Consider the following 26,393-nt stretch of genomic DNA (forward strand, 5'->3'; position numbering starts at 1 on the left):
CAATTGGAATTTTACTACGCTTAGTGTAAAGTATTTATTCCATTTTAGTCATTAAATTGATATTGGAAATATTATCAGATTCTAAAGTTGTTTAATTGTGCGATAGATGATATTGCGATTAGTGTATTTCGACTCTATACTCTTAATTTTCAATTTTTCATCTTCCAATTTTTTCTTATAAATAATATATACATTGCGTATTATGAAAACATTTCATTGTTACGATACTGAGAGGATTCCAGATGTAACAAATATTTGGCAAATATGATCATTGTAATTCTTAGCGTGATATTTTGTCTTAAATATATGAATATAATATGATGAATGATAATATAAAATAATAATATAATCATCGATAACAATATAAATTTCCATTAAATTATATGCATGCAATGCACTATGTTCTAATCAGAATCCATTACCCTAATGATGTATTACCTGTATTATATTACGTTACCCGATATTCTGTGGTTTATAAACACATAATATTCAGATACATATTCCAGTACCCTAAATAATAATAAAGCAATATCGTAGTTAAATCAAAATATCATTTTTCTTTCTTTTTCAAATAAAATAATCCTATACAGTAGAAATTACGATAAAGATGATATTTAGCCTTCTGTAATCAGGATGTATCTTGCTTCTCATCTTTTAGTTGCATTAACCACTGACACATGTTATTGAGTACATAAAATTAAATATTTAAAATTATTTAAAATATTTTCAATAATTTAATAACCCTTACATAAGGTTATTAATATTATTACTAACGACAATGATTCTTATTTGAAGAAGCAAGAGTTGCCGATATTTTTATTTTTCTGTAAATGTTTTAGTAATTATACATTTCCAGGTTGCTACCAAATTTTACCAATATAATCACGATCGTCGTTTTTATCATAGTGCCAATGAAATTTCAAAAGTATTTTCCTACATCCGTAAAAGTTTCCTACGATAAGAATTCAAATACTTTTGCGACTGTGTGTGCATTTACTAATTTCTAAATTATAATGCAATTACATAGCGAGTTAATAAATAATAAGGAAATTAAATAAAAGCATGCGCGAGAAGAATATTTTGGCTAATGAAGCTACATACCACGTTGATTGCCTGTGCCTCTTGTCGATCAAAATATTTATGGGATTATTCTGATTCACCAATGTTTTTCTTTGTCTATCTTTCTTTCCCTTAATTTGTACCTTTCCGAGAACTGCTCCTCATACTACGCTTCCCAGAATACTGGCCCTACTATCGTCTGCTAGGATAGTACGTGTATCGTAGTTGCGTAAACTTGTCGTGAAAATTCGGATATTTACGGAATCCATCGGCCTAGACCGTCGACACTTTGTTCATTGTTCGTGATCAGTCGGACTCACGCGTCTGCTGTGATTGGTTGTCTGATGTCTGTGCTCTTGTGTTTATGCTGCTAGGGAACTGTGCTTCCGGTAGACGCGCTCCACGAGCATCCCCTTTTCGTGATCTATCGTATGTGTAATTTTACTTTGATTTGTTCACTGTTTACGTCGCCTTTGTAATTCTATTGATTTGTTAATCGTGTTTTTAAATTGTAATATAAGGAGGATATACTTTATTATTTAGACAAACCAGCAAAATGTTATTTTTCGGGTACTTTAAGCTACTCTAATGTACAGTGGCTACAAAAATATTGACGCGTACCTGTTTTTTATCAGGTTTTATGTATATATATCGCTTCCATAGTATACAATTTTGTGGTTGTATGGAAGTACTGCTAAACGATACGAAATTTAACATTATTTGAATCTAATTAATTAGTACGTAAATACCACAATGAAGTGTATGAAAGTGTATAAAACAATACATTTTATAGCCACTGTACGTAACAGAGAATGTTTTCAACTAATATTTTCTAGTAAACAATATTAAGATTATCGATGATATCGACACTAGAGTAATTTGTTAATATCGATGCTACTGCGAATATTGACAATATCGATGTTAGAGTAATGGAATCATTAATTAATATTACTGAAACAGTAATATATTAATTAGAAGTCATCAAAATCGAATCTGTTTCCGTCTAATAAAATATCAATATTTAATCAAATTTTAATATTTGAGGCTCTTAAAGCAGCGAAATAGAAAGCTTGCGGTTTTTCAAACGATCCCTACGTGTCTTTTACCATAGCATATCTTCAATCGAGCGTAGAACAAGAAAGATACCATTCATTAAGTGCTAAAATCATGCGTGTAAGACGAAAAATTCAACGCTACTGATATACATATACAATAGAACTCCATTTATCTCGGATTTGTGCAAAGTAAATTTTAGTCTGTCTCTGATTAAATGAACTCCTACTTATCTAAACATGGTCTTTATATCGATACGAATTCCAGTTGTATCAACTGTTTGCCTCACAATAAGATCACATAAATAGAATTGTATCTTTAAATATAACTCGTTAGCATGTTAAAGGCATCAATACGTTAATTCATCTTTTACGTAATATGCAAAAATTAACGAATTATTTTCACCATTAGATATCCAATAGCATGATATGCGTTAATTTGAAATACTACGAAAGAAACAGTAAGACATAGAGTTTTATTTTAATTTCTCTACATTTTTTCAGATACTTCGATACAATCGTCAAATCGTTGATAGATAATTCACTGCCTTAAACGTGTATTTTGTTAAAAGAAAAACGAACGTTTCGACTCGAATGCTGAAATCAAATAAAAGGCCAATCGATTAATATTTATCTGAAAAATTCTTCGTCTATGAGTCGAACCGATCTAGATTCATCCATGTCATTGGAAGTCATTGCAAAGGTTAAGATTTAAATAAAAAAACACGAGGTTCTCTATAATCAAAATGTGCATTATGTGTCTCTATTTTCTGTGTGAAAACATTTATACGTATATATATGTAAAAATGTACTTACAGACTTCATGAGCATAACATGAATCTAATATGATAACTTGACATAAGAAGAGGGAACATAGTATTCAACAACAACGTCTGGTATTTAGGAAAAGTAATAAGTCTCTGTCTACGATTGGTTCCTTTAGTTGCATTCAGTTTGAATTTCCACGTACATCGGCGTTCATTTTCCAGCACTGAAAATTTCCATAATAATTGACTTCCTCAAATCATTGCGATAGAATTCGTACGTATATCACTCGTTATTATTGACTTTCATCGTTCGTAAAATTTTGAAATTACGCAACTCGCGTAAAGTTTATGGTCGTTCAACCAGTTTATGCGAAACGCTGCTCCCGCCATATTTGCGCGCATGTTTTTCTGAACGCGCAAATACATATTTTTCTCCTCGGATACGTGTGTTCCCCGCGACTTGCTTCTGTTTCGGACAGCTTCTCAAACCTTACGAAAATTTCTCTTCGTTTGTGTTCTTTGCGCCGCCTCCGCCGAAACCAACGTCGTTTGCATTATACGTTTTTATTCTTCTTTTTGCCCAATGCTTTTCCGTTTCACGTGAACATTCAGCGTCGATTTACAACGCGTGATTCGCCTGAGCTTAAATAACCGGTATTTAGTGCCTCGTGCCGAAAATTTTGCATCGAATTAGAGAATTATTGATGATGCGGTATATTAAGAGCTTTTGAGAACAATGGATGCAAATAAATGGTTTCATTAGTCTCGTAAAATAGATGGAAAGGTATTAATAAACATAAGCTTGCGGGTTGTTTATTTATGGGGTAATTTGATATGGTGGAGTGGTTTTAGTTTGGTTTGGTATAATTGCAGATATTTTAGAATACTTGTTCCTAAGAGCTTGATAAGTTAACGAAGTATTACAAACGGAAGAAGATCGTAAAAATATGTAGGAAATGCGAGAATGAGAAATGCACAGTTTTTAACGTTTAATAAGTTGTCGAAATATTTATATGTATATTATTTTCTAGCTATGCGTTAATTTCGTTTATTACGCGTATGCATTGATTATTTTAATTAGCATTTTTAATGGCGCAAAATGGTATCTGCATACAGATTAAAAAAAAGAAAAACTGTACATTGCGGAAATTGTATTATGGTTTCAGGTTTTGCAATGTTTTCTATTCCTTAATGTGTTTTATTAATTAATTAAATTCTACGCGGGTTTATATGTATATTAGGTTGTCCGGAAAATTTCTTTCGTTTTATAAGGAAATAATAGACGCACAATGTTTTTTGTTTTATATTAGTTTATGGAATTATGCACGAACATAATAATAGAAATAGAACGAAATGGATCATACCTAATTCAATAAAATAATGTAAAACAAAAATTGTTGTTCATCTATTATCACCTTATGAAACGAAAGACACTTTTAGGACAACCTATACGTATTCAATTTCCGAAGAAGCTGTATTTTTCTGCCAATATTTTTAAAGGCGTTTTTAGGTATTCTTTGAAAATATATTTGCAATATAATTCTTCGTCTCGAAGAAACTCATCTACGTTATAATTAGGAAATTTGAAGAAACGTGAACATGAAGCAGAAATGAGAAAGACATCAGACAGGTTAAAAGAGGAACATATGCGTGTGTTATACATAACGTGTAACTGTAATAACTTTCAAAGTATTTTTCAATTTTATGTAGAATGAACAATTCTTATAAATCTGAAATAATAAAATTAATCATCGAGAAAGTGCATCGAACCTTGCAGAAATTATTTCAATCTAGCACATGTTAGTTATTATGAAACTATTTATGAACGTATCAAGTACTTTTTATGCATTATGCTGAAAAAAGTCATCATGTTTAGACATAAAGTCCTTACATTATAAATGTATTATTTTTCGAGATACACGAGATTTTGACCGCCATTTGCTGAACGCTCAAATTTGGAAATTACGTCTTTCAAGAAAACCACATACATGAAAACACGTTTCAATATCTGATTCATAAAGTGAAGATCTTATGTTCATTGATGACTATCGTTCGTATCGTGTGCACCTTATAATACCGTACGTGCACGAAGCATTTGAAATCTCATTAACACTGTAAAACTTGGCATTATAAGAAAATTAAAAAAAAAAAAAGAAAAAGAACGTTCAATTATTTTAAACTGTCAGAGTGATATACTACTCACACACACTTCAAGTTCCATTCTTATCCAATAAAAATTTCTAATCTTTTCAACGTTACTGTATATCGTAAGCATACTAGAACCTAGCAATACAATCATGTTGAACCAAAAACACGCAATGTCTGAAATACTACGTCGTTTGAGATGCCCCGAGAAAACCGATAATTATCAAGCGAATGCGGGCGTCGTGCCGGTATCGAACCGAGAAACGAAGGAGTCGATGGTTTCCGGGGAAATAAATTCGAGACGCGAGGCCAGCTGTGTTCCGGTCGCGACGCCTGCTATGGCAGCCTCGATACGTCGATGCTCGAGGAAGCTCGAGAGAGTCTTCAAACACGTGCGTGGCAATAATTTGTCCGTTGAGATGCGATCTAAATGAAATAATACGCGCGGGGCATTAATGATTGTCGGACGCGGACTACGCATCACCTGCTGCAGCTGCATACGAATAATGGGAAATTTCGACGAGGAAATTAAGGCTGACCGAGGGAAACGCTCTCGATTGTACGAACGTACAAATTCGCCTGGTCATTTGTATTGGTTTTTGTTCGCTTTGCATTTGAAGCTGGGAAGATTTTTTGTGATAATTGTGTTCGACTTTAGGCCAGTTAGAGATAATACGTTTATCGTATGTGTAGCATCGTATACATCTATTTTTGAAATTTTTTAATTTCGGTCAATTATAAAATTTTATTAAAATGTAAAAAATTCGTGATGTATTTCTGTTAGGTAGATACAAAAAGAATTGTTAATTATATTAATGCATATATTCATGAATAATAATTTCAAATTATTCCCATTTCTTATTGAAACAATGATTTGAAATATTTTTTCTAGAAACTCAAGAAATTCGGAAATTCGTTATTTTCATTACGCAAAATATTTATTTTTAATCAGCAAATAAATTAAAATAATAATTTTGTAGCGTGGCAAGTTGGAAATAAATTACTGTGCGTGCACCAACAACATAATTACACAATTGATAAAGAAAAAATGAATTATGAAAATGGTTATTCTCGCGAGTGATGGTAGAATTAATTAAATTTTGGTAAACGAGGTCAGTTACATTTAAATAAAACGCGCTGCTATTTCATTTACATCTATATTGTCTTTCGTTTTTATTTTGAATTATGAAGAAGCAGTAAAGGATTCCATTTTTGCGGTGAGGCAATTAATATACGAAAAAGAAGAGACAAGTATACCTAGATTGTCTGAAACAGGCAGCTAATTTATTAAACTTGACTAACAAATGCAAGGTAATGATTTTTCTTGCATTTTCTTGCGATGAAGAGAAAAATATCAGGAAACAAATGTCATTTTAATTTCAATTTAATTTTTGATATTTCAACATTTGCTTCTATAGATACGATTCATTTAAAATTTCCTGTGTTTTTGCGTTTGCAGTTGCGTTTCATGTTTGTTTTCCATTAATTTTCCAATTATATATTTTATTTGAAAACGAAATTACATTCAAATATATTGCATTGAAAAGGTAAACTTTGGTAATTAAAATTTTTATGACACAGTAGCGTTATTTTATTACGAGAGTAAGACCAACTGAATTTTCATCTCTATATAATTATTTTATTTTGATGATTTTCGGAATTTTAGACGAGTGCCTTCTAGATTCGAGATCCTCGTATCATTTAAAATAAACATTAAATTTATTTTTCTTTAATCTATATACATAAATTGGTTTGTCGTATCGAAGGAAAGTAACTTCAATAGTAAACTTAAATTGCTTTGTTTCTATTAGTCACATATCCGGAATGTTCTTGCACGATTGATCTAACATCGTTAGTGAAATCTTACAAATTCGAAATTTTAAGTTACAAGTTACAAAATACTGCTACTAATAAATTCTATTACATAAATTGATAATTATACAAATGAAATTTTGCTCGTAAATTTTACAAATAAGGGTTATTAATTTTTCTAAACGATGTAACATGAAATTAGAAAAGAGAAATCTACAACTTACTACTTCTAACTCCCCGCATGACGCACCTAGGATTATAAAACTAAGAAATTTACAAACAGCGGTTGATCGATTAACCTGTTAATCAATTCTTTAACCAGCAACTTGTATAATTATCTACAGAAGTAAATGCTGACGAATACAATTTCAAGACGATATATTTCCAACAGACATGAATCAACGAGTCGATTATTAACAAATAAGATACTTGCGAATAAAAAGATTTTCAAAGTCGAAGGATTGAAAATCCAAGTGACCAGTTGACTCGTCTCCGTCTGGTTCGTTTTTCAGAATCTCCACCTCGCAATTATCCAAAAACCGACTAGAAAAATATCGCTCTACGACCCGAAAACGTGTCTCGAATCGCCTAATTAAAACTCTATTAATTAGATCAGAGAGCAATGGCGAGTCGCGAGCGAAAAATCGTAATCGTACCGTGGCTGGCTACCTGGCGGAGTCGTTTTGTGGAGGGGGCCCCTCGGCATTTTTTCTCACCTCGAAAGCTGCCCCCGTCGACGGGACTGGCCTTTCACGGGGCCCCCTCCTTGCTCGCACAATGGCGCAATTATGCAATTAAAGCGGGTGAATGAGGTGGGCCCGGTGGTGGGCAGGACGCGGGGAGGACGAAAAAGTCTCGACCAAATAGAATTCCATCGTAACGTGCACGTTCTCTGTGTATCCTGGCCGGTTCATCGTGCTGTGCGAGCGAGAAAGATCGCGAATTCTACGCGAGAATAGCGAAGGAAAAAGACAGAAAGACCGAAAAGAAGTGGACAGAAGAGCGAGCGAAGAAGGGGAAGGGGGTGGAGAGGTGGTAAGGGTGGCGAGCCGCGTCTTTCTACTTTCTACCTCCTTCGCTCGCCCCTAACGACCTCATTGTTCGAGGTGTAATCCAAAACGCCGTTCGCGAGGACCGTGCGTCCGCGCGAGTGAAAGAAAGCAAAAGAAATTAAAGACGAACTTTTTGGAGGCAGTGAGAGAAAGAGAAGAAGCAGAGACGCTTGGTTGGGGGAGAAAAAGAAAAAGAGAGGGATGAGCTGGTACGTAGAACGTACCGGCAGAAACACCTTAGACGCCGATCGATTCCTCTTTAACGCCGTGGCCGCTTGTCTAAAATCGAATCTCGAGCCGCGGGCGAGATTTCGATTATCCCCGCCCGCCATGCAAATCCACGCGAACAAGCTGGCCCGCCTCGCGTGGCGCGAACGCGCCCGAGTCCGCGCCACGCTTTCCGTCCGCGCCGATCGCTCGAATCCCAAATGAATACGCGAATTTAGTCGAGGGTGGATGGTATCGGGGCTGGCCTTTGGGTTATGGGTAGTTGATGATCTTTTGGGATGGGTTGGAAAGGCTATAGTTACGGCGAATTCGTGTTATGATGAAATGTCATTCCGATGATTACGTCGGAATAATCAGATATGGAAATTACAGAGGAGGAATATGATAAAGTGGTAATTTGCTGTTTTTTTACGGATGAACAGTTTCAAAATTGTGCACATTGTCGATTAATTCCAATTCATTAAACATGTATTGCTTCAGCCTCCTCGTGACTTTTCTAAAAGGCTTATGTATATCGGAGATTTTTGGATTTAATAAATTACTTTTAACGATATCGAAAGAAATTTATAAAACGTGCAAAGGGAATTAGATATTTTATGGATATAAATTTAAGGACTGCCCGTATTTTCGAAACGTTGTTTTATTAAATAGATGACTGACTAACGTACAGCTTGACTTGGAAATTCCTTTCGTAACGTTTTAGTTCATAGAAATGTAGTATCGTGGACGAAAGGCCTGGGAAATATCGGACGAACTATGAACAGTGTCGCGAGAGCCGGGGCGCCGTCGGGCCCATCAATGTGTCATCGGTCTTTTCAAGTGCATAGTTTCGTGGAAAAGACCTACGTGACCCTGGCCACGAGCGTCTGCAGAACACGTGTGCGGTGGGCCTAGGAAAAGGGCAATGGAATGCGACAACAGTGAGTCGAAAAGCAGAGTGCGAGTCGGGAAACAGAGCGCGAGTTGAGAAGCAGAGTGCGAGTCGAGGAGCCGAGTGCGAGTTGAGCGGAGACGGAGGTTGCGAGTGGCGTTGCCGAGAGAGTGTGGATTGCGCTGTGTTCTGTACGTTTGGTATGAATAGTTCAAGTTAAGCCACAATCGTCTTATCTGTCTGATTAACAACTCTATTGTCCACGTTTTGTAAACATATTACATCACGATATTACATAATTTTGGGGGCTCAGCCGGGATTGGACAAGACAGAAAACGAAACGGTTTAACAGAGCTATTCGAGCTAGTTGTGAATTTACCGGTACGCGGTGCGGTAAAAGACGATATCGTTGACTGTTTAAGTTTGTGTTGTGTGAAAAATGGCCAACGTCGGGGACGAACGGTTGTCGGGTGAAGAGGGTTCGACGCTGGAGGAGCTGAGGAATAAGCTCGCGCGAATGAACCTCCCTATATCGGGTGCGAGGTCAGTGCTGATTGCAAGGCTGAATCGGGCGTGTAGGGCTGGACAATCGTATCGTAAGGGATCGACAGGCGGTGAAGAGCTAACCGGTCAACGAGATTTAGAAAGTGTACAGAGAGCTGAGCGTGATTGCAACGAAGGTGAGGATGTTGAGAAAATGAATACGAAGGAGTTGAAGGAGCGCCTCGCTAGTTTGGGTTTAAAAACGACGGGAAGAAAAGTAGAATTACGCGCACGGCTACGAGCGGCCATGGATGGTAATGACATATCGTCGGAAGAAGAAAGCGACGACGAAAGTGAGGATGAAGATGACAGAAAAAACGCCAGAGGATACAAGAGAGGTACGCGAAGGTTGTATCAGGGCCGTGACGAATGTTGTCGAAGGGCATGTGTTGGTTCGACACTGAGTTTTAGAGACGTCGAAGATGCATTAGAGTCGTTTAGTGGCAACAGAGGTGAAAATGTCGAACGATGGTTCGAGTCGTTCGAGGAAGTCGCTGATACGTGCATGTGGTCGGATGGGCAGAAGGCAGTCTACGCGAGGAAGCTGCTGAAGGGATCAGCGAAAATATTTGCGAGCTTCGAGTGTCATGCCCGGACTTGGCATGAGTTGAAGAGGGGGCTAGTGAAAGAATTTTCGAGGAAAGTCAACAGTAGGCAAGTTCATCAGAAACTTGAAGAAACAAAAAAGGAGAGTGATGAAGCATGTTTGGCTTACATGTATCGTATGCTCGAAATAGCCAGCCATGTGGACATGGAGGAGGAAGCAAAGGTGGAATACATAGTGGATGGAATAATAGACGACGAGAACAATAAGGCTGTATTGTATGGCGCTACGTCAATCAAAGAGTTGAGGAAGAGGTTAGTAATGTACGAAGAGCAGAAGAGTCGCAGAGCAAAGTCGATTGTGAAGTCGGCTAAAACCCAGAAGAACGGGAAGCCCAGTCAATCTGTAGATGCAATGAAGAAAAGAAGATGCTTCATTTGCGGTAGTGAGGATCATCTAAGTGTTACGTGTCCGGAGAGGGGAGAAGGTGTTAGGTGTTTCAAGTGCAGCGGATTTGGACATATTGCAGCAAGGTGTACGGCACGACCGAAAGAGACTTGCGTAGTGTCAAGATCCGAAAAGGGAAAGTACTTGAAGGACGTGTCGATAGATGGCTGCAGGTTTGTCTCGTTAGTGGATACAGGTAGTGACCTTACGTTCATACGAGCGGATGAGTATGCGAGGTTAGGATCACCACCTCTGGGAAACTGCAAACTTAGGTTCGATGGTTTTGGTTCTGTTGGCAATAGTACCTGGGGCGAGTTTACAAGGGTAATGACGGTCGACGGGTACGACTTTACTGTCACCCTGCATGTTGTCTCGAATAAGGTAATGACAAGACACAGTCTACTCTTAGGTACCGACTTTTTAGACCAGGTAGAGTTGCGAGTCAAACGGGGCGAGGTGACATTTTTACGACTCGACGATCAGACCGACGGTCACAAGGACGCGCCGGATGTACTGAGGGTAAACGCGATAGAACAATCCGACGAGATCGATTTGACACACGTACGGGAACCGCATTATCGTGAAGCGATTCGCGATATCGTTAGGGGGTATAGGCCGGAGAAGAAGCGAGACGTCGGAATAACCGAAAAAGTAGTTTTGGAAAGCGACAAGCCGGTAGCGCGAAGACCGCGAAGACTGGCGCCGTCGGAAAGAAAGGAAGAAGATGATTTGATGGAAGCGTGGACAAACGAGGGTGTCATCAAATCGTCAGACTCGGAGTATGCGAGTCCGATAGGTGTAGTTAGAAAGAAAGATTTGTGTGTGCGTGTGGCTAGATGGGCCTTGTTACTAGGCGAGATTAAGTATCAGGTGTGTCATCGGCCGGGGAAAAGTACGCAGCATGTAGATGCTCCGAGTAGGAACCCCCTGCCGAGCACTATGTATGTAACGGAGAGTGAAGACGGGCTGATTGCACGGTTGAGAAGGGCACAGAACAAGGACACTGAAGTCCGTAGGATTTTGGACGCCGCAACGTGCAGTCAGGCCGATGGGCAGGTAGTAAGAAACAATATTTTGTATAAGGAGTGTGAGGACGATGTGCTAATAGTAGTATCGAAGGCGATGCGGGCTCAGGTAGTCAGGCAAGCGCACGAGCGTGGGCATTTCGAGGTTACCAAAACAGAAGCTATGGTCAAGAAGGACTTCTGGTTCAAGGGGTTACGCGAAAAGGTTGAACACGTGGTATCCAGCTGCCTTGACTGTAGCCTAACCGAGCGAAACATAGGTAAGCTAGAAGGGAGCCTGCGAAATTACAAGAAAAGAAGAAAGCGTGCGAAGCAGTACCGAAGGAAGGACCCGCACACACCTCGATTTTATGAAACCTTGGGTCCTAAATGCCGAAAGTGACGCATCTGATGACAGCGAGATAGAAGGCAACATCTGAGGGCAGATGTTATTGCAGGATGGCCGAATGTAGTATCGTGGACGAAAGGCCTGGGAAATATCGGACGAACTATGAACAGTGTCGCGAGAGCCGGGGCGCCGTCGGGCCCATCAATGTGTCATCGGTCTTTTCAAGTGCATAGTTTCGTGGAAAAGACCTACGTGACCCTGGCCACGAGCGTCTGCAGAACACGTGTGCGGTGGGCCTAGGAAAAGGGCAATGGAATGCGACAACAGTGAGTCGAAAAGCAGAGTGCGAGTCGGGAAACAGAGCGCGAGTTGAGAAGCAGAGTGCGAGTCGAGGAGCCGAGTGCGAGTTGAGCGGAGACGGAGGTTGCGAGTGGCGTTGCCGAGAGAGTGTGGATTGCGCTGTGTTCTGTACGTTTGGTATGAATAGTTCAAGTTAAGCCACAATCGTCTTATCTGTCTGATTAACAACTCTATTGTCCACGTTTTGTAAACATATTACATCACGATATTACAGAAATGAATATTTAGTAATCGTTTTTCAAATATTCTGAAAGTTATATGAAACTATATACCTAATCTCTAAAAGAACTCAGATATTTAAAATTCTTATGCTTTTCATACGTATACATCTAAGATTTAAATATTTCAAGTTTCAATTCTCAATTTCAAATTCAGTTGAAAATAAACCCTTACTCTCCGTAATCACAAGCTACGATATTCCGAAAAAAATCATTTCTCGTTCGTTTTATGCAAGCGGTAGAACTGCAAGTTCAGCGAAAAAAAATTGCAAATTTATGTGAAACAAGTGCAATTTATGTGCAACATATCGGAAGCTCATATTACTTGTACTTCTTTTTCATCGATTAAGATTTGAACGACAATCAATAATGCAATATTGGAAACACATATTTAATTTTTCTCTTTAATTAAAACGCTTCAAACACTTTCTACCACGTCATAAATTAAATAAAGGCAACTCTCTAGTACTTTATTCGTCTCGAAATGTCGCTCCACTTGTTTCACTTACCCTAATTGAAGAGTAGGTGATATAAATTACGGCTTTCTTTTTCGATTATACGAGAGACAGATAATCAAAGGTTTCGATTTCCATCTGTGCCTTGTAAGTTGTAAGTCTACGGCAAAGAGTTGTTCATTAATAATTCGTACGTTTCGTTTTTCTTTCATGCTGCGGATGGTCAGCAGAACGAACAGGTGAGTGCAATATTCAGAAGTATCATCACCCAGAATTGCTAGGGTGAGATATCTGCTTGACAACTGGTACAATGGAATAGATTAATTTGCAGATTAGTATTGTTATTGTACATAACATGGTATACTAGATAATACATTTATATAAATCAAATATAGTTACTCCAAATACAGCGTAACATTAAGCAAACTAGGTCATACGATGGATGTTTCCAACATTGATAAGTGAAATATTATACGTGTCGTTTCATTCATATTACCCTGTTTTCTAAGAGACGTGCAACGAAAATGAAATAAATTAACTGTATCGTATACTCGAAACGGTTCAAAGGTTACATCGAAACACAGAAGGATACAATAGCCGATGAACGATCGGAATTATTTCAACTCCATTCATCCACGAAGAAGTTGAAACTCCTAAAAGAGCAGTATCGCTCGTTCGAAACGCACTCTGTCACCTGACGATTTCCAATTGTTCAAAGGTCTCTCAGACCAATAACCGGAAGATCGTCAGAGGATTCCATCATCGGGACAAAACAGCGAATCGAGACAATTTGTTCCAAAGTGTCGCTGTATCATCCCCAAAGCAAAAATACTGCCCGGCACAAGGGTAAAAAGCAAATCGGTGCACTTCCCTTCGCCCTGCTCGCTTTTCGCCCTCTCTCCCCAGTTCTCTGGCCACTGTCTGTCTTTCTTCCGTTCACGGCGGCGAGTGTCGCGTCCGATTTAAATGAATTTGCATAGATTTTCCATTTATCCGTCTGGCCGGTCGTTTATTGCATATTTATCGAAAGTGGCGAAGAACTAATGCGATAAATTTCAATAAGCCCATCGGGTAACGCGTCACACGCCGACTTTAATATTCATACGCGGGTACACAGAGGCTTTGGACGATCGTTCGCGAAATCAGGAAATGCAACAAACCGTCTACAGGCGAAGCAGCACTGGCAGAGAGAGCGTTTCGAAACGTGGAGGCGCGAACGATCCTTGTCGTGAGAGGACTCGATGCCTGATTTACGATCCAAGTCACAAGTCGAGCTGCTAGACGTTTTGCGCTCGCTGGACTGCGTTCCTTCGTGATTTTTCATTCTGCGTATACCACGCCTCGTGCTTCTTTGCTTATTGCTGGAAACGACGAGAGAGATTCTGCCTCGATGGAATTTCGTTGATGAATTGGTTTGAGAATTAACGACTCGTTCGGCTCTTTTTTATATCGATAAGATGCAATGGAATTGATACGACGTTGATTCGGGGTGTCGTATAAGGATTCGGTTCAAACGCCTTCAATGCTTTATATTTTAATTCCAATTGTGTAACGACGTGGCTTGACGCTGCGAATCTTTTCAAAATTACAATTTTTAGTTCCCTCTTTTTTTGCAATTACTAAGTACAGTGTAGATGCCAGTGTAGACATTTGTAGAATTGCAAAATGGAGGATACATATTTATATTGAATATTCTACTTTGAATATTTTGTATATTTTTGCACATGATGTGCATTCCGTACATTTTTGCATATTTAAATTTCTATTGAATATAGAAAGATACACGATCTATTAATAGTAGATATGTATATCCTCCATCATTAATTATTTATGTTTTGCTTTACATTATTACGACATTTTAATAATAAGGATAATCTCTATATTTTAGTGCTAATTGTACAGATTAAAAATTACAAGTGAACCAGTGAGAAGTTATAAATAGCGAAATGTGCTAGATTTTACAGTCGGAATTAATTTAAGAAATAGTTCTCGATAACAATTTCACTGCTTCTGATCTATCGAAACGAAAAATTCGAGAAATCCGCGTAAATTATAAAATGTTTCAAATCGACTACCCATTTTTACCCTTTTGGGATTGAATCTTTCTTTTTGCCTTTGAGAAGAATAGTGTTTTTCGTATCAATTATTAATAATAAAGAAACATCTCGGATGATCTTGTAGAGAGTGCATTATATAAAAAAAATTTGAAACCACTTTTATCAAAAGCGAATAAATTCATCGTTCAGTTAATTGATAACTTGTTAACGCGTGCACGTAACATCGATCGTGCGAGGATCAAATATGTAGACGTATCCAAAATGCGTATAATATGCACAAATATATAAAACATGGAAAACAGAACGCTCTTTATAACGTTTAATACGCGAAACAACTATCTACTTCGATTGCATTTCTGAATATTCATAAAAATCTGAATCTGTATATAAATATTCGGAGCCTACTTGCAAATGATACTCGAAACGGTTGCTGCAATAAGGCACAGCCAGGCACTTCCACTTTACAGCAATTTCAACGAACCAATAAAAAATAAAACTGAAAATCAAGTACTTTTTAAATGATGCTATAAAGCCATAATCAATTGATTGAATCGATTGATTGATCGTAATAATAAACTTACGCACTTTTTGAATGTGAAACTTTCCAATACGAAACTTCTTTCTCTCTTAATAAATACGATTTGAATATTTGGAACTGCCACTTTGTTGTCGGTGCGAATCCTTTATTCATCAAATTTTTCACTTTGATCCTTCTTATTTCCCTGAGAGATTACAATATATGAATTTTCCACGAGACTGGACACAGATATGCTATTATGTCTGTGGAAACAATTCGCAATTTGTGCACGTTCTATGTACAATCGTATCGGGAAAATAATTGACTGGGATCAAAGTGACTATTGTGACTCTGAAAGCGGCCCAGTTCCGATTAGGGAGCCAGAGAAGGAGTAAATCGATTAATCGTCGGATTCTGTAGTTTCAGAGAGCGTGTTTTCCGCGGCCGTTGGAGTTGGGGTGGGTGGCTACACCTGGGGTGCTCCCACGCCACCCCCTGGCTCACCCTACAGTCCCGTGCCCGTGACGCAGCTCGAGTTGCTGGCCAAAAATTTGGCTAGTTTGGCTCCTCCGGGACAACAAGCGCTTAGTCTTCAAGGTGTTGGTGTGAACGTAGGCAGCTTGCATCATGCTCAGCACACACAGCATACCCAGCACACGCAACATACGCTAAATCTGACTGGTCTTCATCATCTTCATCATGGTGAGTGTTTTTTTTTCTTTTAGTATAAATTATAGAAGAGATATATTGTTTGGAATTAAATTAGTATCAACAAGTTGTTAATTTCAAATGAATAACGTGATGGATGAATTTTCTGGTTTTCATAATTTTTATTATGGTGAGTTTTTTTTATATATTATAAAGTACGAAGAGATCTTCTTTTTCTCGTCGTTTGGAACTGAATTAGCAATTAGATTAGTTGTAAGTTGTAAGAAACAAATAATATGATTGATAAGTTTTTCGTTAGGATTATTCTGGATTGCTCTTTGTGAAGCAACTAAGCAATGTTTAGGTACTTTTTTGGTAGAAAAGGAATAAACTTGCAATTAATAACGATACACTTATAATAATTTGTTAAAAAATACCAGGTGCTCTAGAAAAGGTTATTATGTCGCGTGCAAATCTACTTTGAAAATATAAGATATGTATGAATTATGCTAGATACAGCCGTATATTATTTTATATATCGAATTAAAAATCTTAAATGTTTTCGACTCGTTAACCTTTAAACCATCGAGATCATGCTCGTTTGCGCAAAGTTACTTTTAATCCAACTGTGAGAAACATTAATGGTCTCGTGATGCAATTTGATTTTAATCTTAATTTCACGTTTTTAGAATTAAATGTTGTTAAGGGCAAGTAATACACAGAGCACTTTATTTATCTCGACTACTTTATCATCGTTTATCATTGTTACTGTTAAAAATGAAAAATAGAAGGGGATGAACATGACAGTTAGTAATTTTCCTTCCACAATACATTTTCTCTCCAAATTTTAGAGTTATCACTCATCTAGAGTTATTTTCTCATACGCCGTTGTAAAACATGACGAATAACAAGGTTGAATACAATAAAGAAAGTAATTTGTATTAGTATATTATCAGTAAATATTAATTAAAAAGAGATAGAACTTTAGAAAGTAGTAGGGAGTAATCTAGCAAGTAGTTCTAGAAATATGTGGTGCTTCTTCAAAAAGTCGACCAGGAAGTTTTCTAACAGGAAGTTTTTACATTTTGTAAAAATACCACCATAAAATCATTCAGTGTAATTCAATACTAATTAATTATTTTTATAACCTCGTCTATTATTCTATTACGTAACTTTATCCAATATTCTATTACGTAACAATATAGGTATCTTGAAAAAGGAGTAATATTTGATGAGAATGAATATAAATGATATAAATCCCATAAATATCTACATAAATATGCAGTGTATTTGTTAATCAAAGAGTTGAAATGTTATGAAATTTTTACTTCTTTCGTAAATGTAAGATAATCGGTATTCTTATAGAATTATATTTTCCATTATTATTGTTTCCTCATTTTTGCAAATTATTATTCTTAATTTCATTGTTATTTCTACATCGTCTTTCTATGACTAATTATTCAATCTACTAGAAACTTTCCAAGTCTTCATTCTGCCTTGCCAGCCATTTTTCCAGAAACTTCTTTAATTATTCTTCTGGAAGGATAATTTGCATATCTCGGTCAACTGTGCAAATATAATAATGGACATGCTAATGCATATTTAATACGATAAAAAATGACGAAAATTACCTGTCCCACCCAACGCAAACGATAGATTCAAATGACGAAAAACAAACGGAGCAACTTGTTTTGATTTATCGAAACATGATCTCGAAGATATCGAGAAGGAAGTCGTGAAAGTTTTCTCGTTTAACTTTATCGATCGTGTTACCGTAATAAACGACGGAACGAAAAGTTACGCATTCAACAAGTTCGGAAAGAGTTTAATCGGCGCTCGATTGCCGACTAATTCGACGCGAATGCTGGAATAATCTTCGATCACCGCGGAAGTTGACACAGGGTTATTCAACGTTCTCTCGAGTACTTTTAAGGCTGTATCTATGCCGACGAATCGCTCTCCAAGTTCGACGTCGATTCGCCCGTTAAGCAGCTTACAATGTCGGAAAATAAGATGGTCGTGAGAAAGAGTTTCCAAGTTGGAATTCCTATGTATGTTCCTCTGTGTATGTAATTGAAATTGTTTCATAAATCACCTCGAGTTGCTCCCTCGCAGCCTTTGATCCCGCGATTGATGTAATCTATTGGTAATTATTTCTACGTGCATGGTTCGGTTTTATTTCTTATTCGGTATATTTGATAAAAATTAAATTGTAATTGTAGCGATTGGTAGACTGAATTTTTATTCTGTGACGTTCAAGTTAATTCTTAACGTACATAGAAGTTTGATAAACTTTAATTTCAATAAAATTAATGATTTTTTCCCTAAGTCTTTTACAGATAGTTTTCAAGCATTTTTTGTATTGTTTATTTCAATACATTTTTACTTTATCAGATTTTTCTTTATATCCTGAAAGTGTCAGAAGTAAATATAGAAATTTTTTCCTCTAGGACATATATTATCGTTTTCTTTTTTTAATTGGTCCTCCGTAGTCGTATCAATACCTCTGATACGTTGTTGGTAAAACATTTGTAATTTTTAGAAAAGATCAGTTTGATTTTACAAAATTCAGCAGCTCTAACAACGAAAAATTTGTCGCAGTATAGAATGTGATTAGTAATTTTTGTGTCGTATAACATTTATATCATTATATCATATTTCTCTGTGTGTTTCTGTATTATCTGAATATGTTTCCTTTTGCTTTACGTATGAAACACAGAGTACAAAATAATCTGAAACAATTTACAATATGTTTTCCTAATACATATCTCTATAATGTATTAATAACAATGATATAATTATTTTGAAAACAACCTCGTTCCGCAAAATTGTTTGATATACTCGACGCTATTATGAATTAAAATATGCAAGAGGGAATGAATCAAATATTTGCATAAAGTTTTTATTATACAAATGACGTATGAACCATGTGAAACGTTTGTCACAAAAATATAGGTAATCGTACAAAATCGGTTTATCGAGTAGAAGTTTGAAACTGGTCGAAGTTGTGGTTTCATTGCGTTTACCACATTGTATTAATAATTGGCCACATATTTCGTGGCCAGTAGCTTAATTAATGTTATCCGAATCGCGAGGATCTTACTCGCCGATTTTATTGTCTACTTCCTTTTACTATTACTAGCATTAATTATTTCAAAAACGGTTTAAAATTCGTTTATTCATTCGGATTTCGTTTCCTCCTTTATGAAATTACTTTTTTTTTTGTAGAAACAATATTTTATAACCCAATTAACAATCAATTAATCGTAATTGATAAAGTAAATTGAGAAATTAAAAAGTTGTTACTTTACGGTTTAAATTACTAGACAGAATTAAGCCATTGTTATTGAATAATTCATTAATATTTTAAAAATAGAAGTATATCTACATGTTGGAAAATATTCAAGAATAAAGACGATGTTTACTACAATGAATAATGCATTTTTACTTATTAGTTTGCAGTGAATTTTAATCGATTACGCTTCTTTGAATAATATCATGTACATACTAGTTAACACCATTTTATGTACTTCGTTTCAATTTGAAAATTGAAACGTATATGATTTTTTTGTAGAACGAATAAACTTTATCCCTAAATTAAGCGAGAATATATGATCTATTCCATAATTGTTAATTAAACATATATCTGTTGGTAACATTAAAGGTTTATCACCCTATATATACCAACATTTCACACACACATATATATCAACCTCGAACATTTCACGACAAGTAATATTTACTATGATTAACGTATTAACTGAATAATATATAATCATATAACGAATACATAATCCTACTTTAGATGAAACTCGCCAATACTTCAAATTTATCTCGTTTCAAACAGCTTACACACTTTATGCAATATTGCTGCGATTCAAACTTGATAACACCTAAAATTCGTTTCACCGTAAACCGAGCAGTTTTTCCCCTTATTCATCATTCTCGTCATCACTTCCTCAATAATATAACTATATAATCTTGAATAGTAAAATTTAAAAGTTTCACCAATACCATAAATCAACCGATCGCAACTTATTACACGCTATAATAAGATCATTCACATCTTTTTCACAGAGTTCATTCTTACGGCCCATTCAAAATATTTCTTTATGCGTTTTCTAACATTTGATTTAGGGTAGTATCATAGGGTTAGTGTATTAGGGTAGTAGGCTAGGATAGTACATAAGTACAAGAATTTATAAACTAAGAAAAATGAAAAACGAGTGGCAAAGAGAATATCTCAAGATTCGTTTCTATGTAAGTAACATCATATGGAAATGTTCCTTAAGAATGTTTTCAACGGCTCACGAAAATATCTCTAAACGCTAGCTATACCACTCATTTATTACACTAACTGATATTTCACACAGCCAAATGTGGAATCACTGATAGTACTGATATGATAATGTTCTCTGTGAACAGGAGGCTTGCACCAGAACACTTTTTCCCCTCAATTGTCTCTGGTGACTGGGAACGCGCCAACGCTGACGATCAACAGCTTCTCGTCACCGAATTCGACAGGAAATGTGGTACCAACGACGGGAGTGTTGCTCCAGGAGTATCAGTCACCGACAGGTTCGACTACCGGATGCTCGGTCGCTGTGAACGGCACTTCGTGCCCTACGAGCTCGACCTCGAGCGCGATGGTGGTGCAGGGTGGCCAGAATGGCAACCAGGTTGTCCAGGCCACTGGCAAGAAACGAGAGGCCTTCCTATCGAGTCAAGGTCAGCCGGTGAAACTGGAGAACAAATCGACGAGGCAGCCGTGTGTTTGCAGAAACAGCAACGGTACGTGTAGCCCTAGCTGATTTACCTTTTTTCTTTTTTCTTCTTCTCTTTATTTCTCTTCTTTTCTCTTCTGCCTATCTGCGCTAAGAACGTTCAGTTCTGTCGCCCATCGACAAGAACTCGTAACCTGTTTACCGAATCGTTTATCGAGCAGAGAATTCTATAATTAGGCAATTAAATCTTTGATAATAATCTGTTAAATAATTGGTGAAACATAAACGAATATCGATTACAGATTGAAAATTTAGATAGAGTGGTCGTCGGAAGTTTTCGGACCAAACGTACTCTTATTATATTCTTGCAATGAAAAGTTGTGGGAAATTAAAATTACTTACGCAAGTACGGTATATAACGCATCTTATAAACAATACTAATATTGACAAAATTTCTCCAAGAAGGATTATATTAATACGTAATTTAATACATAATTTAAGGCAATAGAACCTTTGTTCGAATACCTTCTTATTTGGTGATAATAATAGTGATAATTAACATGTTGCAATAAATATGAATAAATAAAGAGGATTATTAAATCCCTGAAAGATGAGTATTGGGAGAAAAATATCAGACTGAATTTTAATATATTTCAGTTGTCAGTCTATTTTTTTATAATTTACAGTTTCATTGTTACGTAGCTACACGAGTATTACATGATTTTGTTTTCTTTCGCGTTATACAAAGATTAACTGCCACGTGGTTCTTCTCTCGCATCGCTACATCCAGTAATAAACATTATCGTCCCAATTCAGAGGGATCTTTACTTAATTACATCTTTGCTGGTTAATACTTGAACGATCCAAAGCGAGGTTGATTGTCGGATCTCGAACTATACGGAATGGTCACGCCTCTATAAGAGGAATTCGAAAGTAGATCGGTTAGGATGATCCTGTGGAACGGGATTCGTTTTTTGACACTTGTCGTTTTTCGTTTAATTGCCGAGTATCGGACAGTTCGCTAGTTGCGAAAGACGAGATCGTTGGTTTCTGGGTTAGCTAGGCCGTTGATCGGCGGACGTAGACCTTTGGATATTGTGAAACACCATTTTTCTACGATACGTGTAGTTTTCAAGCAACGACAGTTTGAGATCAATGTCGCTTGAATGTAATTTTCGATACTTCTAGTAAAAAATAAAGGCGTAAAGTCTTGTTAGAAAATATATCTAAATATGTAAAATTATTTATATTTCCGGTATTTGACAATGATAACTCAAGATTCTTTTGGTCATCAGCTTTGAATTTCTAGAAATATCGAAATAATTCAATGGCGTTGAAAAATGTGATTTTTAATATGTTCTCTATGAAGAAGTAGCATCTTTCATAAATAAGAAATAATATATCAGCGTTTGAAATTAGCTGTACTTCAAAGTTTTTATAATAGATGACCCAATCAATTTTTCTGAACGACGGATTAAAGCTTCCAAGAATCTTCAGTCAACTGAATTTCTAGACCTCCGATATTTCACATTAAGAATGTTGTTATTTCTATACTCAGAGGTAAGATTGGAATAGTTATTATTTTATTGAATGGATAAATCTATCACGCCGTCCTGAGCCAAAAAACCTTTATTGCACGCGCTTACAAAAAACTAGGAATAAAAACAAAAAGGCATCTTAAGCCTATCGATTAAATCTATCGATTGTAATTAGGATCATCCTCTAGTTACTATTTCTTATAACTAACGCATCTGCATATGGATGGCGAGCACGAACTCACGTTGTCATTTTCAACAAAGAACGCCTAAATTCTTCGGCCATAAATTTTGAATTTCCAAAAGTATTCCAGTAAATTGATAGAATTTCCACGAAACTCTAGATATTTGCTTTTAACATTTTACCTGAATAAAAAATAGAAAGATCTTGAAATTAATTATATTTCCAATGTTTCACAATGAAAGCTGTTTCACAAATGTTTCACAAATTTCTAAATTTTCTCATCTACGAATTTTAAATTTCGAATAGCATCCAGAGAATTTCAATAATTCCCAATATATTGCTTTAAACTTTAAGATCAATTTTATTCCAGAGCAAAATTTTCCTGTGTACCATATACCGCGATACTAAAAAATCTTTCATTAGATGAAGTTGTATATTTTTGATACTTCATATTGAAAGACTCCAAAAATGTTGTTATTTTATTTATTTAAATGGCGTAAATTAGTAACTTTCGAAAGCTTCGAAATGGACTAACAAAGTTTCGAGGCGATTCTCAATATTTTACGACGAAGGTCCGAACACGTTCAGAGACACTTCGATTCTAGGCCGGCGTCCAATTAATCCTTGCACAGATTGGTCACAGTGTAGCTCTATCGAAACGTTTCTGGCCGTGGACAAAGATTAACATAAATCACGACACGCTGTTCGTTGCCAAATTTAAGGCCAGGTTTGTCGTGTGCAGTTAGCCTGTCTTGGCCGAAGGAACACATTAAGGGTCTACATGTACGTGGAAATCCAGTAGATACGTACATCAATCTCCTAGACATTTTTGTGACCAAAGTAAATTTGTCTTGCAAACTAAGTAACTACGTTAAATGAGTGGAGCGGCTAAATTATTATGAGACGCAAGACATGTAAAAATTTGATGAATAAATTATTCTGTAACAAAGTGCATCTTAGGTGAAGTTAAAAGTGATAAAAAAAAATGAGATGCAATTAAGATGGTTGCACTTTGTACTTACGAGCGTTAGATAGAAAAATTGTATCTTCTACAGCAGTTTTTAAATAAAGTGGTAGCTTGTTTGAGTGTTTATGAAACTTCAAGAAAACTCGCTGAAGTAATATTTTAGTAATAAAAATGAAAAATTCAACGACACCGGGGCACATGTGAATCACCTGTAGACGCGGTAACAGTGAATTTTATATCGAAGACTAACTGATAATAATTTCAATGTTTTATCGAACAGACGGTTCAATGTTTTCTTGCTTTTCTTTTACCGAGAAAAAGAAATTGATCCTTTAAGAAGATCTTTGGCGCAGTATCGAGGGAAGAAATCAGTAATAACTAGATTGCAGATTTTTATGCATGTACGGGAAATTGCGCGAACAATGTGGAAAAATATCTAAAATATCCAAAGTAGAGTAGCTGTAAAAATATTTACTGGGTGAAACAAATTTCTGCGTAAGTTCCATCTCTTTAATTCTGTTCATAGAGCTACAAATTTGCATAAATATCCACGCTCCATCAACGACGATTCGTTCTAATTTTTCACAAATTAAGAAACATTGCAAGGATAACGAAACGTAAATTTCAATCGAAAATAATGCAAAGAACGTAGCAGATCTACAATTGACAATTAATTTCTTTCCTCTCAAAGAACAAAAACGACGGAATCTCCCGATCAATTTGATATTTATTTGCCATTACGAGACTCTAAATGTAGTCGATATAGAAATTCTGCGTTATATTGTATATAGTCTTTTAAGTTCTCTCCAGTCCAGTCACTAGAAGGCCTGCTTCCTTTGTAAAAGACGCCATTCAATTCTATTCTACGCGATTCGACCCTGGTAATTTGTCCCTGACACGAAAGAACGATTTCTTAGAAGTCCTTGCGATTTCCTTTTACTTGTTATCGGGATTAGCGAAGCTGGCAGAAGATTTTAAGAGAGATGCCCTCGTATCAAAGCTTCGAACAGGTCGGAGATACGATTGCTGACCTTGCTGAAAGTCCTCTTGCATCTGCATTATTGTCAGGGGGTGAGCTAGAGCGTCCTTTGTTCGAAGGGCTTCTTCGATGGCAACTTTAATTACGAATGGTGATTTTAATGCTTCGTCCTTAGGGGTAAAACGTGATTCCGTTGCGGAAACGTTGAGATGAGAATTCTACAGGAAATGTTATTAAGTCATATATTGACGATTGAAATAGTGGAATATTCCGAGGACGTACTTTTTTACAATTTTTTTCCTAATGGCGTAGCAATTGTGCTTTGATTCAAAACGTATCAACGAATTTGAAGGAAGATAAACGTAGTACGTTTCGATTTAAAGTCACTGTTTTATTAGAAATAATTTTTGTTCACTTTTCGTCGCCTTATTTTATTTGATGCATCCGTAAGGAGAGAAAGAATCTGTTTTATGAAAATGTATATCGCTTCATTTATGTTTGAGCGCGAAGCTTAACACGATGAAAGCACAAGTTTAATACGATACGAGTTTTCAGAATTCGAGTAAAATTTTACAATATAGCTAGGTTAATGCATATTAGGCATGATAATTGATGCGTGAAATGAACGAAGCGGATCACTTAAAATATAATAGGTCAATTATGTTCAAAGCGATATATTTGAAAATTTGTACAACGTTATATTTAAATAAATATTCGTGAAATCTCCACGTTACATCTTTCCTATATCTTTAATTCACTTATATTCGTGTATAATACTGGAATTATAAACGAAATGTAATATAAATGTTAAGAAATGCAAATCCTATAAATGCATTATTACTTTTAACATGACAAGAATTTTACATCAAATTTAGCTTAAGCTAGTTACAAAGCTAGTTAGCTAGTTAAATTTGACTTTGCTACGTTTCTCTTATTAATTCTTGTAGCTATTTTAATCAAATGACAGAAATAAAATTTAATTTCAAATTACACAAATTTTAAGTAATTAAAAAATATATTTTATAATGAACGAACAAAGTATTACGAAATTTGTATTCATAAATTTGATTTAAAAAATCTATTTATCAAACTATTTTGGTTTCTTAATCTTTAAACGTCCACGGTCTAAAATCTTACGAAATTCGTTTTACTTTATGAGATTCTCTTTATATTTGCTTGAAATAGTTACGATCTAAAAATTTGGAGTATTCTGACTGGAGTATTCTACACTTGCAATTAGTGCAGTTCACTTGTAGAAGCTAGAGATTTATTTTATCGAATCGACGTCTCTTCGACGTCTTTAAGTGGCTAATCACAGGTTGGAATAATTGATCGATTTATAATTAACTAGTGCTCTTTTGTATTTTCTATTGAAAAAACTTGTATTAAAATTCGAAAAACGATGGAAACGTTATCTACATTAATTAAAATTTTAGCGATTTAGTGAAATTTTTGTACAAAATATTTACCAACGGTATTGAGTTTCTTTTAGACAAAAATGTTTTGACGAGGTTTTAAAAAAATAACGGAAAGAACATAACAATTGAAAAACGATGAATGACGAGTGATAAATGAGGGAACGGAAAGAAGTAAAATTTGAGTGGAAGATTAATTACGTATAAGTGATTCATCTTTTATTATAAATATTCCCTGAACCGACTTCCTTTCTGTCAGAATACTTTATTAATATTTGTAAATGGTCCATTTGAAATCGTAAAGAATATTTAAGATATTATTCGTGGTAATTTATCAAGCACAGATATTATCGAGTCATGGACCATTCATGCGCATTCATTGGAAATAATTAAAAAATCAACAATATTAAAACGAATAGTTGCAGGATAATTTAGATGGAAGAATAATTTTAAGAAAAATA

The 26,393-nt window shown here is 35.9% G+C and overlaps 1 protein-coding gene across 5 annotated transcripts in view; it reads left to right on the forward strand.

The window, feature by feature from the left end:
- Window positions 1-26,393, forward strand: part of wge (BAH domain and coiled-coil containing protein winged eye) — a 360,478-nt gene that overhangs the window by 240,496 nt on the left and 93,589 nt on the right. For all 5 annotated transcript variants that reach the window (XM_076621851.1, XM_076621843.1, XM_076621855.1 and 2 more), the window contains 2 exons: window positions 15,901-16,182; window positions 20,554-20,919. In XM_076621851.1, the coding sequence (XP_076477966.1) occupies window positions 15,901-16,182; window positions 20,554-20,919 (648 nt within the window). The remainder of the gene's footprint in view (window positions 1-15,900; window positions 16,183-20,553; window positions 20,920-26,393) is intronic.

The sequence above is a fragment of the Bombus vancouverensis genome, chromosome 1, assembly GCF_051014615.1.
Source record: "Bombus vancouverensis nearcticus chromosome 1, iyBomVanc1_principal, whole genome shotgun sequence".
In the NCBI taxonomy this organism is placed as follows: domain Eukaryota; kingdom Metazoa; phylum Arthropoda; class Insecta; order Hymenoptera; family Apidae; genus Bombus; species Bombus vancouverensis.